The sequence below is a fragment of the Globicephala melas genome, chromosome 6 (assembly GCF_963455315.2).
Source record: "Globicephala melas chromosome 6, mGloMel1.2, whole genome shotgun sequence".
NCBI classification, from domain to species: domain Eukaryota; kingdom Metazoa; phylum Chordata; class Mammalia; order Artiodactyla; family Delphinidae; genus Globicephala; species Globicephala melas.
Genome location: NC_083319.1, coordinates 56744997 through 56762502, shown reverse-complemented (window position 1 = coordinate 56762502; position 17506 = coordinate 56744997). Strand labels below are relative to the sequence as shown.

The 17506-nt window shown below is 40.6% G+C and overlaps 2 protein-coding genes across 6 annotated transcripts in view; one reads left to right on the top strand and one right to left on the bottom strand.

The window, feature by feature from the left end:
• Window positions 1-1466, bottom strand: part of UHRF2 (ubiquitin like with PHD and ring finger domains 2) — a 74549-nt gene extending 73083 nt beyond the window's left edge. For all 3 annotated transcript variants that reach the window (XR_004043718.2, XR_009564328.1, XM_030877151.3), the window contains exon 1: window positions 965-1466. Coding sequence is in view for 1 of the 3 variants with exons in the window: in XM_030877151.3 (XP_030733011.1) it covers window positions 965-1117 (153 nt within the window). In the remaining 2 variants the exon portion in view is untranslated. The remainder of the gene's footprint in view (window positions 1-964) is intronic.
• Window positions 1467-1754: 288 nt separating this feature from the next.
• Window positions 1755-17506, top strand: part of RANBP6 (RAN binding protein 6) — a 318886-nt gene continuing 303134 nt past the window's right edge. The window contains exons 1-2 of one of the 3 annotated variants that reach the window (XM_030877150.3): window positions 1755-2187; window positions 4748-4888. The gene's annotated coding sequence lies outside the window, so the exon portion shown is untranslated. The remainder of the gene's footprint in view (window positions 2188-4747; window positions 4889-17506) is intronic. The other 2 variants (XM_030877148.2, XM_030877149.2) reach the window with 2 other exon arrangements.

Sequence of the window (17506 nt, the reverse complement as noted above, 5' to 3'; positions counted from 1 at the left end):
TCTAGGTACAGGCCATGTGAGTAGGAAAAATCTTCTTCAATGGACCAGACCAAGGCTAAACTGTTCAACTACCAGCGACGCCCACAGACACCCTCACCGCCAAAAAACACTTTCAGCCTTCAAGTATGTACCGCTGGCTATGCTCCAATTGCTGTGTTAAAAGCTTGAGTGAGGGGTCTAATTAGAAGGTGAAAAATAAGAGCAAGACGAAATCTTTTACACTGCTTTTCACTCTGCGAACAACCCCCCTGGCAAACACTGGGCAGTTTAAACCTGTCCCGGGTTACATCAACAGCTTCTTTAGCCCAGGTCTCTAATCTGCCCCACAACAGATTCGATTCTAGGAAAAAAGGTGAGGGAAACGAGTGCCAAAAGTTCTGTAAACCCTTCGAATCTTCAGTATATATAAATCCCTTCCACAGTAAGGAGGCAGACTTCGGGTCTTGAGCCCCAGAGGGAGCAATGTATGTTTCCCCTCCTATTTGGGAGCCGGGAGCCCGGCAGAGATACGGAAGCGATACGAGCCGTGAGCCGGGTCAGCGCGGCCAGGAGCGGGGGCCTCCGACCCTCCCCACCCGCACTTCGGCATGGCCGCCAGAGCCCGCTGCCGTCCCCGCCCTGCAGGGGCCCCGGACCCCACCAAGCGCGGGAAGCGAGGGAACCCAGGCGCTCTGGCGGGCTGTGCCTGCGGCTGCTGACCCACTTGGTAAGGGCGGTGAGGTCTCGGCGCTCGGGGCGCCCCCGCCGAGCGCACCTGCAACGGGGCCGGCCAGGACCCCGCTAGGCCCCGTAGGCGGGCGCAGGGCCGCACTCTGAGTCTCGAGGGTTGCCCACCCGAAGTGGAGCTAGGTGCGCTCTGCGTGCGCCGTGCACCAAGCCCTCCGGCCCGCCCAGCCCACGCAACCCCGTGGCGCCCCGCTGCCCTTGCTCCGGCTTCCAGAGGGGTGCGGTGGGCGCGCCTCACCTGTTTGCCCCGGTAGAAGAGGCGCTGGCACTCGGGCCGCACGTCGAACAGCGCCCACACCCGTTCGCGCAGCTCCTCAATTGTGGCTTTCCGAGACACGTCCTCAATGGTGCGCGTCTGGGAGCCGTCGATGGTGCGAACCTGGATCCACATCTCGGCGCCGGGAGAAGGGGCCGGCTTCGCTTTGTCTCCCCCTGCGCTCCGGGCGCCGCGCCCCGCCCGGCCCGCGCCGCTTCCCCGGCTGCTCTGGCTCTCCGCGGCTGGCGGGCGAGCGCGCGCACAAGCGAGGAAGACCGACCAGACGCCGGGCCCGACAGGCGGCGGCGAATACTAGACCGCGAGCCCACCTAAGAGAGCTGAGGAGGGAAGGAAACCGGAACCAGTCGGAAGCGCGGCTGTTTTCGCAGCCCCCGCCTCACAAATGAGAAACAGCCTTGTCTGCACCGCGCGGAGTGTTTACTTATAGAGCTCTAGCTCCCACATGGAGGTCACGGCGCCAACCCGGATCTCGCGAGATCTACGCCGGGCTCCGCCTTAAAGAGGAAGCGACCAGGGAAGTGGCTATGGACATGAGGGAACTAAAATGGGCGGGTGCGGGGAGGGCGGGGCGGAGGGGCGGGGCCGCCGAGAGCCGTTACTTGCGCCTCAGCGTGCACCTGGGCCCTAGACACGCCCTCTAGTCTTCGGGTGTCTGGCGGTTACAAGGCCGCCCACATGGGTTGCACCTTTGGTCTCGGTTTCGCGACCCAGGGCGCGAGCGACTCCTCAGGCTTAGCCGATTCGGTTCTGTAGTCTCAAAAACACACCAAAGATGAGAAACTCTGACGTGCACTTGTATGATCATGAAAAGCGGTGTGCGTGCGCGCGGGCGCGGCCTAAATTTGTGAGAAAGCACGTAAGGAAATGAACCCGCTTCACCGCGCTCAGCCAGACACCGCCAGCCACGCGGCCTGGTGGGGCCGGCCACCCAGGAAAGGCCTTGGGGACCCTTCTGCTTCGCGAACTCGTTTCCCGCCGGCCCGAATGCTGCCTTCGCGCGGAAACCAGCTTCCTGGGGTTTCCCGCCGCTGGGCCGAGGTGGCGACCTTAGGCCTGCAGACTGCGGGGCCGGCTGGGATCGCCCTCTACGGGCCCGCTGCGCTCACAACCGGACCTCGGGCCACGGAGGCGTTGGTGCCGCCGCCCGGAGGGCCTCTCGCGGTTTCCGTTTGTGGACCTTCCGGGTTAGTGAGCATTTGGCCTAAGGGATTGCGGGGTCATGCAAAACGCTTTTAAAGGATGCAAAATTACACACCTCCGAAAAGGACTTCCAGAGAGCCTACCAGGAATAAATTCTCCGAAATAGGCCCAAGCAGGGTTACCTAACACACCTAACAGTGGGCTTATTTCAAATAAGAAGGGAGAGAGCATATGAAGGTAGAAAAAACTAAATGTATAAGCTTTGGACTTAATAGTGGCCAAAATCCATAACGTAATTATTCAGGCTGGTGGAAATTATTACCCTAAAGGTAGAGCAGCATTTTTGTAATAACCACTTAAAATAACTGCAAGTACAGAGAAGTCCAGTAGTATGATAAAAAAAGATGGCCCAACACGGGAAGGACAGAAAAAAATGGAATACAGATACACACTTCGGTCTCTACTCTTGTTGAAAATTTTACATTCACTGTATCCTCTAAATATAATTCATCTTGTCTGCTCCTGATTTAAGTAAAGCAAACACTGAGTATTCATTACATGTGTAAATATTAAGTATGCTTATAAACTGCCCCAATAAGAGATAGCTATTTGCTATTATAGGATATGCTATGCCATTGCGGAGGCATATTAAGATTTTTTTTTTAATTCTCTGCTCACAAAGAATTTACAATCCAATTCAGATAAGATTTAGAAAAAATTAAAGAGTAATTTAATACTAAATAGTGTGTTGTTGGTTAAAACAACAATTAGAGATGAGTGAAGGGGGACTAGAATGATCTGTGAGCTTAAAGATAGGGGTACAACTTGACCTGAGTTAACTGGTATATTGTAATGAAGGCAGCATTTAAGTTTTTAGTTTGCGGATTGAGATAGACTTGAATTGTAAACCCAGTTTTGCTGTTTTCTTAAAATGTGATCTTGGACGAATTATTTACTTCAATTTCCTCAATGTAAAATGGTGCTTATAACATCTAATGAGTGTAGAGTGTTTAGCATAGTGCCTATCCCTTGCTGCTACACAATAAATTATTTTTGTGCTATTATTATGGAGAGGATTTAGTTAAGTACAGAATGCCCAAAGAGGAGAGAGTGCTTAAGCAAAGACAGGAGGTATGCATTTTTACAGGTCAGAAGAGATTGCATATAAGAGAAAGGTTGACTAAATGGAGAAGAACACAGTGTGAATATTAGCATTCAAAGCAGTAGATTTTGTGGGCCCCAGGGAGAAACTAAGGTTTTTAAAGGAGTCCACTGTTGTGATTAAATATGCCTTTGGAAAGACAGAAGAAGGAATGTGGAAGGATGCCTTAGGGAAAAACTAAGGGACAAGGAGAGGAGGGGGAGATGCTGTCAGAAAGCTTATTGAAGAGGCAATTGTGTCAGTTTTGGTGAAATTTGTGGCAATGGGTGAGAGAAGAAAGGGTAGCTTCTAGAATATTCTAGAAAATAAAGCCTATCAGACTTGTAGAATGTGTGGATATGAGTAGTGAGGAAAATGGAATGCTAAGAATAATTCCCAAGTTTCCAGTTTGGGAGACTTAAACGATGGTTTTGGTAGATGGTGATGCTCTTAACTAGAAGAGGAAGCAAATTGGGAAAATTCAGTGAGTTCCCTTTGCACTGTGTAGCATTTGAAATGCATCCAAAATATACCTAGATGGAGATATCTAAGTGACAGTTGGAAATGCAGGTCTAAAGTTTTGCCGGGAAGTAGAAAAGTTCTGAAAGAGGAACTAGTCAAGATCTCCTGTACTCATTCCCATAAGACAATTTGTCCTTCTTAATGTGGTGGGTCTTCCATGGAGAATCCTTGGTGGTGGGGGGGGGCGATGGAGGGAAACTACTGTCAAAATTGGGTATCTACTGGGACAGTATAGGATTTGTGTTAATCTAGTCAGCGTAGATCCCAAATGATTGACAGGACAGGGCTTAGAGCTGTGAGACTCAGAAAAGATAAATTTGTCCTGTGCAGACCAAATTAATTACATCTGGAAACATGAGCTTTTGTGAATAGTATGTTACTTAGGCTATAAATAACTGCAAAGACTGATTTTATATGTAACAAAATACATCCTTCTGTGTTTCTCCACATAGTGCATGTTGTAACTAAGGTTTTCTCTTCCCCTGCAATGCTGTTGTCTGCTTAGGAAGCTGCCGGGTTTTAAAAACAAGATAGAAGTTCTCTGACAAAAACCATCATATCAGAGTTCTGACATACCATGCCTTATTACCAGATGTGTAGCTGAAACAACTTGGATGTGAGCAAGGAAAGAAAAGACGAATTATTTACATGGATGAGAAGCAAATACTAAAGTTTATGCCATCTGTCATGATTCAGTATTCGTTCAAGTTAAAAGAGGCAAAACAGAAAGATAAAAGATTGATCGTAGAACTAATTATTCTAGAATCTTATCACCCCTCACAATATCTCATTTTCTCAACTAATGTCTCAAAGTTAACACACACACACACACACGCACACACACACACACGTAAAGTGAATTTCAATCTGGTCTCTAAAGTTCTGATTACCAACTTTTCATCCGCACATCTTTGATGATTACCTTCTTTTCTCTCCTCCAGGGCCACTCTCTACCAGCTGGCTGTCCTGGAGTTCAAGGGCAGAGAGTACATCAATGGGGTCAGTGCTCTCAGGCTTCCAACTGAGTTTGGCCAGTGGGGAGGAAGCACAGACAGGAAACTGCAGGATGGGAAGAGAGGGAGGTCAGTATATTTATTCCCCTGGCTTTCTTCCTGAAAGGTCACCTCGCCTTCCTGGGAAGTCACTACTCCTCCAAAACTGACCTGCTCTGCATGACTCACTTTTCCATGTTCTGGTAACCTCTCCCTTCTTTTCTTTTCTTTTCTTTTTTTTTTTAATTTACTTTTGGCTGTGTTAGGTCTTCGTTGCTGCATGTGGGCTTTCTCTAGTTGCAGAGAGCGGGGGTACTCTTCGTTGCGGTGTGTGGGCTTCTCATTGCGTTGGCTTCTCTTGTTGCAGAGCGTGGGCTCTAGGTGCACGGGCTTCAGTAGTTGCATCACGTGGGCTCAGTAGTTGTGGCTCGCGGGCTCTAGAGCACAGGCTCAGTAGTTGTGGTACATGGGCTTAGGTGCTCTGCAGTAAGTGAGATCTTCCCGGACTAGGGCTCGAACCTGTGTCCCCTGCATTGGCAGGCGGATTCTCAACCACTGCACCACCAGGGAAGCCCCCTTCTTTTATTTGTTTGGGTCTAGGGATTGTAACATTTTTACAGTGCTAGATTCGTACATATTCCTTCAGTTCGCTATACCTTGGCTCACAGCCTCTTTTTTTCCCCCTTTTTTCTTTTAATTGAAGTACAGTTGATGTAAAATATTATATAAGTTTCAGATATACAACGTAGTGATTCACAATTTTTAAAGGTTCTATTCCATTCATAGTTATTATAAACTGTTGGCTATATTCCCTGTGCTGTACAATATAATCTTGTAGCTTATTTATTTTATACATAGTAGTTTGTACCTCTTAATCCCCTACCCCTATTTTGTCCCTCCTCCCTACCCTCTCCCCAGTGGTAACCACTAGTTTGTTCTCTATATCTGTGAGTCTGTTACTTTTTTGTTATATTCACTAGTTTGTTTTATTTTTTAAATTCCACATATAAGTGATATCATACAGTATTTGTCTTTCTCTATCTGACTTATTTCACTTAGCATAATACCCTCCAAGTTCCTCCATGTTGTTGCAAATGGCAAAATTTCATTCTTTTTATGGCTGAGTAATATTCCCATGTGTGTATATGTGTGTGTGTGTGTGAGAGAGTGTGTATTTATATCTCACATCTTCTTTATCCATTTATCTGTTGATGGACATTTAGATTGCTTCCATATCTTGGCAATTGTAAATAATGTTGCTATGAACATTGTTGGGGTGCGTGTATCTTTTTGAATTAGTGGGTTTTTTTTAATACACAGGAGTGGAATTGCTGGGTCATATGATAGTTGTATTTTTAGTTTTTTGAGAAACCTTCATACAGTTTTCCACAGGTCCACACTCTTTTAATTGGTCCCTTGTGGGGAAAAACAAAACATTAAAAGTCCCTTAACTGGAGGTTTTCTATTATAGTTTCTAATGCTATTTCTAAAAGAACTACATGTTACAAGAAGTGAACTAGAATTTCCACTGACTAAAAAGCACTTCATATCGTGATTCTTTACTTAAACTAGCCATATTTTAAAGGGTGTTCTCTTTTTAATAGAATCACAGATTTTTATTGTGGAAATCTACTTCATAGATTATTCCTGTCTAAGCTCTTTAACAAAGGAGAAAATGATTTGGACAAGGACATGTAGTCAATGAGTGACAGGATTAGAGCTTAAATTTCCCATATCCTTCCTCTTTAGCCAGTGTTCTTTACCCTTCAGCTATCTGTCTTTTATTTCTCTGGAGGCCTCCCCATTCATTTTGTCCAGAGAATAATCCTCATCCTTCTTGCAGTGAGTGCTCTGGCTCTTTGGAATACCTGATGGTTCAAATAGGAGTGGGGATCTGGGATTCTCATTAAACACCTGCAGTTTATTCCTGTTTTCAGTCACATGCCTTCTGAGATTGGTCCTTCTTATTGTTCAACCTTTCTGAGGGTTTTCGGATCAATTTTGCTCAGATTTCTCCACTGAAGGCTGTTAGGGTTTAACTTCCTGATGATGGGGTCAGTTTAGTGTTCAACTTCCATTTACAACTTGCTTTGCAAAACAAATTTTAGAGGTTTAAAATAACAGTCATTTTACTGTCTCTACGTTTCTGTGGGACAGGAATTCTGAAATGGCTTAGTTGGAAAGCTGGAGCTCTGGATCAGAATATGTCATGCTGTTGCAGTCAGATGCAGTTAGAAGTGGAAGAATGGGGACTAGAACAGTAGGGAACTAGCTAGGCATCTCTCCGTAAGAAGTTTCAGGACTTCTCCATGTGGTCTGTCTCTTTGGGCTGGATTGGACTTTCTTACAGCATGGCTGCCTCAAAGCAGTCAGGCTGCTTACATGGTAGTTGAAGATTTTAACAGTGAGAATTCCAGTGAGCAAAGTGTAAGCTGTATCACTTGTTATTGCCTAGTTTGAAAGTCACATGATGTCACTTTTACGATATTCTTTTGACCAAAACATTCACAAAAGCCCACTCAGTTTCAGGGGGAGGGGGTAGAGACCCCGCCTCTAGATGGGAGTGGTGTCAAAGCCACATTGTAACAGTATATGGGATGGAAGATGTTGCAGCCATCTGGGGGCAGTAGAATCTGCAACATAACTCCTCCATCTAATTTTTCCTTTTTTTTTTTTGTACAACCAAGAGTTTTCAAGTTATGAAAGGCATCAGTCATACAAAAAAAGGTATAGAGAATAATATAATAGACACTTTTGTATTCACCACCTTGCTTTAGAAATAAAACATTTCAAATTGTTAAAACCCCTCTCTGTTTACATTCCTCTTTCTCTCCCTTTTCCAAAGAGATAAACATTGTCTTATTTATTATTGTCATGCCTGTCTTTATACTTTTAATACATGTATCTCTAAACAATAGTAAATTTGGGGTCTTTTTAAGCTTTATATAACATGATTCTTTATAACATTGAAACTTACTTTTTAAACTCAGTATTATTTTTCTGACACTCATGTTGATATATAGCTCTAGTACAAAGTTTCTTAAAGCCTCAGATGGTAAATATGTTAGATTTTTGTGGGCAGACAATTTCTGTTGCAACTAGTTATTCTGCAATTGTAGTACAAAAGCAGCTCTACTCAATATGTAAATGAATGGCGTACCTGTGTTCTGATAAAACTTTATTTATAAAAATAGATGGCAGAGTACAGAATTTGGCCTATGGGCCATAGTTTGCTGACCCCAGCTCTAATATAAAATTTATGACACTTTAGATATATTGTGTTCCCTGAAAGTTATTTTAGGTTATAACCCATCCCAAACCCCATCCTTATCATGCTTCTCTGCATTAAGAAGAAATTTTAGCAACACTGAATAAAACTGACAGATTTACTAAATTTTGATTTATGAAAAGCCTCACTGGACTCCACTTTTCATCTTTTATTCTTGAGGGTAAAGGTCAGTAAACACCTACCTTTAGACCCCTCTAGCTACCCTCTTTTGAACTCAGACTGGCTCTTTCCTACCATGCCTTCTCTGCCTAGAAAATTTTAATTAATATGTTAAGATTTCCTGCGAATGCCACTTCCTCGAGGATACCTTTCCTGATAGCTCCCAGCTGAAGGAAAGACTTCCTCTGTATTCCCATACTTAGTTCATATGTGTAACATCTAACTCAGAGCTGTAATTATTTGTTTGCATGATTGTCTTCACCATTAAAATTTTGATTGCCTAGGGAACAGAGACTTACTCTATTAATCTTTGTTTCCAACACAAACAGTGCGAAGGATGGAAGGGAGGGAGGGAGGAACTAGTATTCAGGTGTCTACTTGGAAGAAGAAACAAGTCTGCATAATATGCAGGGCCTCTAAAGGCAAAGATACTTCTCTTCATCGTTCTATCCCACCTCACCTGAGATCATTTCTTCATGCCCTCCCACTTCCTCTTTGCAGGGAGGCAGATAAATCATGTCTTCTTTTATACAGATAGTTATAATTTCTGCATAGAAAAAACTTTGCTGTACATTTTCTTATGATCTAAATTCCCAGGTTCTAAGGTATTGAGCCCCTCAAAACTATTACTGTTTATGAAGAAGGACAAGAAAATTGAGATAAAAAGTAGATATTTTTCCTAGACTATTTTAGAGGAAAAAATAGTTTCAATCTCACTAATATAATATTTAGTTTGCTGTAAGGATTACTGCCTGTGAAGGAGAAAGGTTACTGACATTAAAATACTTTCTATAGAAAGGTACGCCCCCCTCCTCATTTTCCAGTTAAAAACACATGTTGACATTATTTTGCAGATTTACATGAGTGAGAAATACTGTATAACATCGATATCCATTTAGTAATTAGTTTGTTTAATGCAGATTTAATGAAGTTATGTAGCATGACGGAAAGAACATGGGCTCTAGAATTAGATAGACCTGAATTTGAATCTGGGTTCTTCTCATTACCAGCATTATGGCATTGGGCGACTTATTTAATTTTCTGAGCTTTGATTTCTGTACCTGAAAAGGGTATAATAATACCTCTCATAGTGCCACAAGAACCAAATGAGACAAAGTTTTATTGCATAGGCACTCAATAATGGTTACTTTCCTCTGTTTTTGTCACAACATCTGAGCGCATTCAGTCAATAGAATTTATTCTGGTTTTCAAATGATCTTGTTAGTGATTTGAGATAATAAAGAATTTGGGATGGGAAGCATTGGTGTTATTTTAAAAAGCATTTTATGGCTTTGGATTTATGAGCCTGAGGGAACTCTTTCCAATAGGGGTTCTGTCAGCTCAAGATGGAGATAAATTATGAAGTGCTAACTTCTGCTTGACAAATTTACATGTAGCTAAATTAATTTGGTGTTTTATTAGTTCAAAAAGCAAATCATGTTTGTGAGGCCCTTGAAGCAGATTTCGATCCTCTTGATATCCCAGAGGATTTCCAAAACTGAAAAAAGATCTGTCTGCCTTCTCTCTGCTCACTCCCAGACCCCAAATTAAAAACCTAAAATATAACTTTGTAAAGCCAAAAAAAATTACAACACAATTGCGAGAAATATTTACAAAAATACAGTCCCATTTTCTCATTTTCTCCCTGGTACCTAAAATGTTATTTATACAGTGTGAATAAACCAGGTACATCTAATACACTCCTTCCAAAACTGTACTATTAAAATTACATTTTATAAGGTTTCCATACAGTGAAGAAATTTTATTATCCCTTCTAGGTTGTTGAAAGAGAATTTTTCTAGAATATTTAGCCTACATATTTTCTTTTACAAAATAACACAATTTTTTATCATAAGCATTAATATAATTTATAGACTACAAAGAATTTTAACAAAAGACTATATTAGACTGGGAGTTAGAAGGAACTGCTTTGGGCAGATCATAGCTTTTCTTGGCTATCAATTTACTATCTGTAAATTGAGATGAGCAGGAAAGGTAGTATTGGGTCAGTGTAAGCTTCTCGCTCTTAGCTGGTGATGCAGTGGTTGAGAGCGTCAGCTTTGGAGTCAACTTTGGAGTAAACTACGTGAGGCAAACATCAATTTCCTCAACTGTAATTGATTAGGTACCTAGTAGATTTGTGGTAAGAATAAATGAGATTTCACATGTAAGTAGTTAACGTACCATTCAGTGAATGTTGACTACCACTATCAGGAGCAGCTGTTGGCAGGACTCAGAAGCAATTTAAATGTGAATTTCTCCTAATAATAATTAAGAATTCCTTCTCCATCAAGTACTTGAGATATATTTCTTGTATTTGTTAGGTTTTGCTGCCTAACAAACCATCTCAAAACTTAGAGGCTTAAAACAACAGCCATTTATTTAACTCATTATTCTATGTGGTAACAATCTGGGCTAGGCCCAACTGAATAATTCTTCTTTCAGATGATGGCTGGCTGGATCTAGAATGGCCTTACCTGAGATGATCTGTCACTGCACCATATAGGTCTAGCCTGGGCTTGTTCACATGGTGGATGTGCAGGGTTCTACAAGAGCCAGTATAAGCCAACAAGGCCTCTTGAGGCCTAGACTTGGAATTGGCACAGGGTCAATTCACCAGGTTTTATTGACCAAAGCAAGTCATAAAACCAGCCAAAACTCAAGGAGAGGGAAAATTGACTCCTCTTCTTAAAAGGAGGAGCTGCAAAGATTCATTGCAAGGGGATAGAGAGGGAAATAATTATGGCCATTTTTGTAATTAATCTAAAACATCACTCCTACCAGTCCTAGTCATAATAGATCACCATTGATAATCTTTTATGGCTTTAGTAACTTTGTTACTCTACTTCTCACAATCTTCCAATATTTCAGTCTACCACAGATTATTGCTGTAAGTGTGCTTCATATGTGTTCTGGTAGAGGCTGAATGTTTTTGACACATGACCAGTTGATGCTGGTAAACTTTGATCTACCTGAAATTTGTGATCCAGTATCATTTTATCTAATCCCTGATAAGGCAAAATTATATTTAATAATTTCTTGAGTGACCCTGCAGAATATATCATGATACAATCTGAAAAACATTAGAAATTATTGTTTTTTTGGTTTTTACCCATAAAAATAAAAGTTGTTTTTAAGAATATCACAACAATATTTAGTTTCTTGAAACTTATCACAAGTCTTGGTAGAATGGACTCAAGATAAAAAGACTGAAAATATTGAGTGTTAGCAAGAATATAGAGCAGCTGGACTTTCGTACATTGCTGGTGAGAGTGCAAATTGATTAAACCAAATTTGAAACCTGGGCATAGAAATTAGTGTGTATGTTCAACAAAACGTGTACAAGAATGTCATAGTAGCTTTAGTTATAATAGCGCCAAATTGTAAATTGCCTAAAAGTCTGTAAATAGGAGAATGGATGAACAAATTGTAGCGTATACATACAATAGAATACTGTACAGCAATAAAAGAAGAATGAACTACTAATATAGCCACAATATGAATGAATCACAAAATTATTGATTAAATTAAGCCAGGCACAAAAAGCACATACTATATGATTCCCTTTATATAAAGTTCAAGAAGATGCAAATTTAATCCATACTTTTAGAAGTCAAACCTCTGGGGAGTAAAGGAATTGCTGGTGTTGACTGGGATGAGTACAAGCAAAACTTCTGGGTGATGATAATATTCTATATTTTGATGTGGGTAGGGGCCACAACAGGGTTTAGATATGTAAAAGTTTAGTGAACTATACACTTATGATGTATTCACTTTACCATATGTGTATTGTAATATATATACACATAATTATATAGATCTCCTTCTTAGAAAAAGTGGATTTTAAAATTCTATCTGTTGGTGGCATAAATGAAAATGTAAATCTTACCCCTGGCCTCAGGTTGATCTGTATAGAGAAATTAAAAAGCTTTCTGCTCTTCTTCCTCCTCTTTCAGAGATTAATTAGGGAGAAAGCCCAGTATGAGAATTTGATCTGGTGAAAAGTAAAGAAAAGCCAAACTTAAAAGCTTTTTAAAAACACACACACACAGGGCTTCCCTGGTGGTGCAGTGGATAAGAATCCGCCTGCCAATGCGGGGGACATGGGTTCGAGCCCTGGTCCGGGAAGATCCCACATGCTGCGGAGCAACTAAGCCCGTGCGCCACAACTACCGAGCCTGTGCTCTAGAGCCCATAAGCCACAACTACTGAAGTCCGTGCGCCTAGAGCCCATGCTCTGAAACGAGATAAGCCACTGCAATGAGAAGCCCGCACACTGTAATGAAGAGTAGCCCCCACTCACCACAACTAGAGAAGGCCTGCGCACAGCAACGAAGACCCAACACAGCCAAAAATAAATAAATTAATTAATTTAAAAAAACCCCAAAACAAACACACACACACAAATAAAATCTTCTTAAGTGTTCTACAGATTCCTGACTTAAGAATATCGATAAGCAATTGGTTGTTCTGTTTTTTGGGAAAAGTATGGTACATACACACATGTATGTGAATATATATGCATGTGTGTGACCGTGTGTGCATATGCTCTGTGCACACATGTGGTGCACCTATGTGTGCACATGAATGTGTATGTGTGTGCATGTGTGTTTTCTACTAGATTCCCATAGGAGGAGTGAGGAGGCATAACTGTCCTCTAAAATAGCAAAGTTTTCATGAAAAGGTGTATGCTTTGAGTCCCAAAATTCTGCTGAAGATTTCCGAGGACTATTATCCTAGATATAACAATGCAGATTTGGGGAAACGTTCAGCTTCAGATGAATTGCTCTAGGTGGAGATGGGATACAAGGCACAGAGCTTACGAGTAGTATGTTACTCCTGTGTTAGGGACTAGAATATTTCTAAAGTAGGGTTAGCACCACACTGTGAAGGGAAAAGGAGGGTAAAAGTGAACTATGAAGGAGGGTAGTGGAAGCAAGTCTAGGAACTAAGGTGCTGGTCCAAGGGGACCTTTATTTCTGTTCATATAGCATCCAGTTCTATGTTTTTTCCTATATTGTAATACACTGTATCTTTCCCACAATTTTTCAGAAAAGCATAGTACCCATTCTGCAGCCTTATGTTAGTGGTGTTTTGGGGACAGTGGAGAGGGAATTAAGAGACAAGGCAGTAAACAGGAGAGCAGCCTTACCACCTCACCTCTCCATGGGGACAATGTAATTGGAGAGGGAGGATGGTGATCCTAGAATTCACAAGGCCACCAGTAGTGAAGTGAACCAAACCTCACTGTGGAGGTGGTGGTTAGAAGTTATGTGACCACAGAGAAGCTGCTATAGCATGGACAAATGCAGGAGGGCATGAGAGACCACCTGAGGTGAGGCTGCAGTGGGAAAGGTGGGGGAGAGTGAGCAGACACTTGGTTCACAGTGTGGTGTAGGATCTTTGATAAAGTGACTGGAATGACATGTGAATGAGAAGATAGGAAAGAATGCGAGCTATTGGATTATTTTTTTCATGTGTTGAAATATCCCATGCATATAATTTTAAAAAGTGAAAATTAAGAGCCAAAATGCATTTGCATTTAGCTTCCTGATATCATGAAATTATGGTGACAAATTGAAGCAAGGTACAGTTTTAAAAGTAGGGTTATACTCAAAATATATGACTTGAGGATTTCAATTATTCATAGATCGGTGGGGAAAAAAAAATAATGGATTAGAAATGAATGTGGTTGAAATTGGTGCATATCTCCAGCAACTTTATCCAAAGTCAGCATATATGCTAAATGAATTATAATTGTCAAAAAGGTCAAAAGAAACTCAAGGAGAGTGAATGTAGTTGAGACAGGGTCATGGCCTTGTCAGATTTTGGATTCAGTAACTTTAGCAAAGCAACTCTTAAAATATTGCTTGAGGGTTTTTATATGTCCTCTAGTTTGGGAATCTAAGTAGAAATAGAACAGGTGCCCTGAATGTCTCCTTTGAAGCAGGAAGTCTAATCAGGGCAATAAGAGAGGTAGTAGTTGTGCACAGAGGAAGTATGATTTCCCTGTATCTTTTCTGGGCTGAGTCCCTATACATATATGGTGATTAATTTGGTAACTCTGAATGTGGCTCAGTTTTGGAGCAATCAGTTCAACCATGATGTAGTCATTTTTTTTAAATAAATAAATTTATTTATTTACTTTTGGTTGCATTGGGTCTTCATTGCTGTGCACAGGCTTTCTCTAGTTGCAGCAAGCAGGGGCTACTCTTCGTTGTAGCGCGCGGGCTTCTCATTGTGGTGGCTTCTCATTGTGGAGCACAGGCTCTGGGTGCACAGACTTCAGTAGTTGTGGTGCGCAGGCTCAGTAGTTGTGACTTGGGGGCTTAGTTGCTCTGTGGCATGTGGGATCTTCCTGGACCATGGCTCGAACCCATATCCCCTGCACTGGCAGGTGGATTCTTAACTACTGTGCCACTAGGGAAGTCCATGATGTAGTCCTTAAAACATGGTCATTCTATTTGCTATTGTGTGTAGAACCAGTTTATTATTTTTCTGTTACACTGTTTGGAAGATTCCTGTGGTTTGTTTTTTTTTTAAATTATCATTTGTAGGCATTTATCTGTGGCTTAAAAATACTTGGTGATTTAAATGCCTCAGATGTTGTATTAGTTTGCTAGGGTTGCCATAAGAAAATACCACAAACTTGGGTGGCTTAAACAGATGAAATTTATTTTCTCACAGTTAGGAGATGGAAGTCCAAGATCAAGGTATCCATAGGTTTGGTTTCTCCTAAGCCTCTCTCCTTGGCTTTCAGATAGCTGTCTTCTCACTCTGTGTTCATATGGTCTTTTTTCTGTGTTGGTGCACCCCTGGTGTTTCCTCCTCTTCTTATAATGATATCATGTTGGATTAGAATCTTACCCTTATGACCTATTTAACCTTAGTTACCTCTTTAAAGGCTTTATCTCCAAATACAGTCACATTGGGGATTAGGACTTCAACATATAAATTCTGGGGTAGGGGGACACAATTCAGTCTTTGGGATAATGCTACATCCATGAACTTAAAATTGTCTTACTATTCACTTTCCTTTTAGGATTACAATTTACTACTAATTACAAATAGCAAAATACCTTAAGTAAAGGATGAAATGCTATTAAAAAAAACCCAGAACTAATTTAGGAATTTAAAATTTACTTCAGCCAGGTAGAACCTCAGACTGCTAAGAGTTGAATGAATTATAGCCACATGTTGAATATTAATCTTAGAAAATGCAATTATCTAAAATGTTAGTAAGCTCACTGGCAAATAGATAAGAAAAAATAACTGCATAGAAAAAAACGCTGTGAGAAAGAATACAATGATCTGATCTTTTTTACTTTGCAAAAAAAAGAAAAAAAAACTAGATGAGTTTATCTTCAGAGCTCTTTTTCCTTTTAGTAGATCAGATAAATCCTAAAATAGCTTAAGTAAAGAATTTTGCTTTCTAAAGCTAGATAGTTAAGATGAAATGTTTTCCTTAAAAAACAAAGAACTCTATAATTCAAATTAATAGTTTCTAAAATAAGTAGTGAGAAAAGAAAGAGTTTTGTATACATAACCAAAAGAGACAGAATCTATACGTATGTTTTATCTTAAGAATAGATATTGGTTTTAGAAAAAAAAGAGTGTACTGAGACAAACTGTTTTGAAAAATAATTGTTCTGATTTGGCTTTCCTGATGTGTGAATGCAAGAGAAGAAGCCTGTGGTTGCTTGGCTGGTTTGTCTGCAAATCTGGAGTGGCTCTTATATGCTGGCAAGTTTTGGTGTGCTTGTTCTCAGAAATTCTCCCTATTCTGAAAATCCAAACCTTTCATTAGGGTTTAAAATATGATATCATGATCACATAAAGTTATAGATATAAAAGATATTTTTAATTTACTTTTCAAAATTCAAGTTAGAAAAATTTACAATCTGTTCCTTTTCTCCAGCACCTATAACCACAGATAATGTCTACTGCAAATATCTTAATTTTGTTGAAAATCCAGGTAAGATATTTTTGTTATTGCTGCTCAACGATGTTTTCTGGGACAAAGGAAATGTTTATATACCTGTATGCCTGACTTTAATCGTTTCTAGAATGGTTTATGAAAATCAAAAGAGAAAGTCATTCCATTTTCATTTTTTCCCACTCTGACACTGGTAAATAAATGCACTTCAAAAGTCTATGAAGCAATAATAGGGCTTCCCTGGTGGCGCAGTGGTTGAGAGTCTGCCTGCCGATGCAAGGGAGACAGGTTCGTGCCCCGGTCCGGGAAGATCCCACAGGCCGCAGAGTGGCTGGGCCCGTGAGCCATGGCCGCTGAGCCTGCACGTCCGGAGCCTGTGCTCCGCAATGGGAGAGGCCACAACAGTGAGAGGTCTGTGTACCACACACACAAAAAAAAGTCTATGAAGCAATAATAAAAGTCTATTGCAGGAAGTAACATGATATATTCAAAGTCCTGAAAACGGAAAACCTGCACCCTAACATACTCTACCCCAAAAGATTATCGTTTAGAATAGAAGGAGAGATAAAGAATTTCTCAGACAAGAAAAAAGCTAAAAGAATTCAGCAATACTAAACCTACCGTAACAGAAATATTGAAGGGTCTTCGCAAAACAGAAAACAAGCAAGAATCTATAGGAAAGAGAAAATCATAATAGGAAAGACACATATATAAGAGGATTGAGGATCACTTAAATAAGCCAGTGCATAGATTAAAATACAATAAAAATAAGTCATAAAAGCAATTATAACTACAACTAACAGTGAAAGGATAAGCATGAAGTTATAAAATATGGCACCAAAATCACAAAGTGTGGGGAAGGGGAGTATAAAAGTGAAGATCTTTTAGAATGTGTTTGAGCTCAAATGGCTATCAGTTTAAAGCAAGTAGATATAGTTATGGGTCACAACATACTTGAACTCCATGGTAACCACAAATCAAAAATATGCAATAGATTCACAAAAACCAAAAATAAAGGAACTCAAGCATACTACAAAAGAAACCCATAAAATCACAAAAGGAAAAACAAAAAGGAGAAATGAGCAAAGAAGAACTATAAAACAAGGATTAAAATGGCAATAAGAACATACCTATCAATAATTAATTTAAATGTCAATGAACTAAATGCTCCAATCAAAAGACATAGAATGGCAGATTGGATTAAAAAAAAAACCAAGAACCTATAATATACTGCCTACAAGAGACTCACTTCAGTGTGAAAGACACACACAAACTGAAAGTGAGGGAATGGAAGAAGATTTTTTCATGCAAATAGAAATGATAA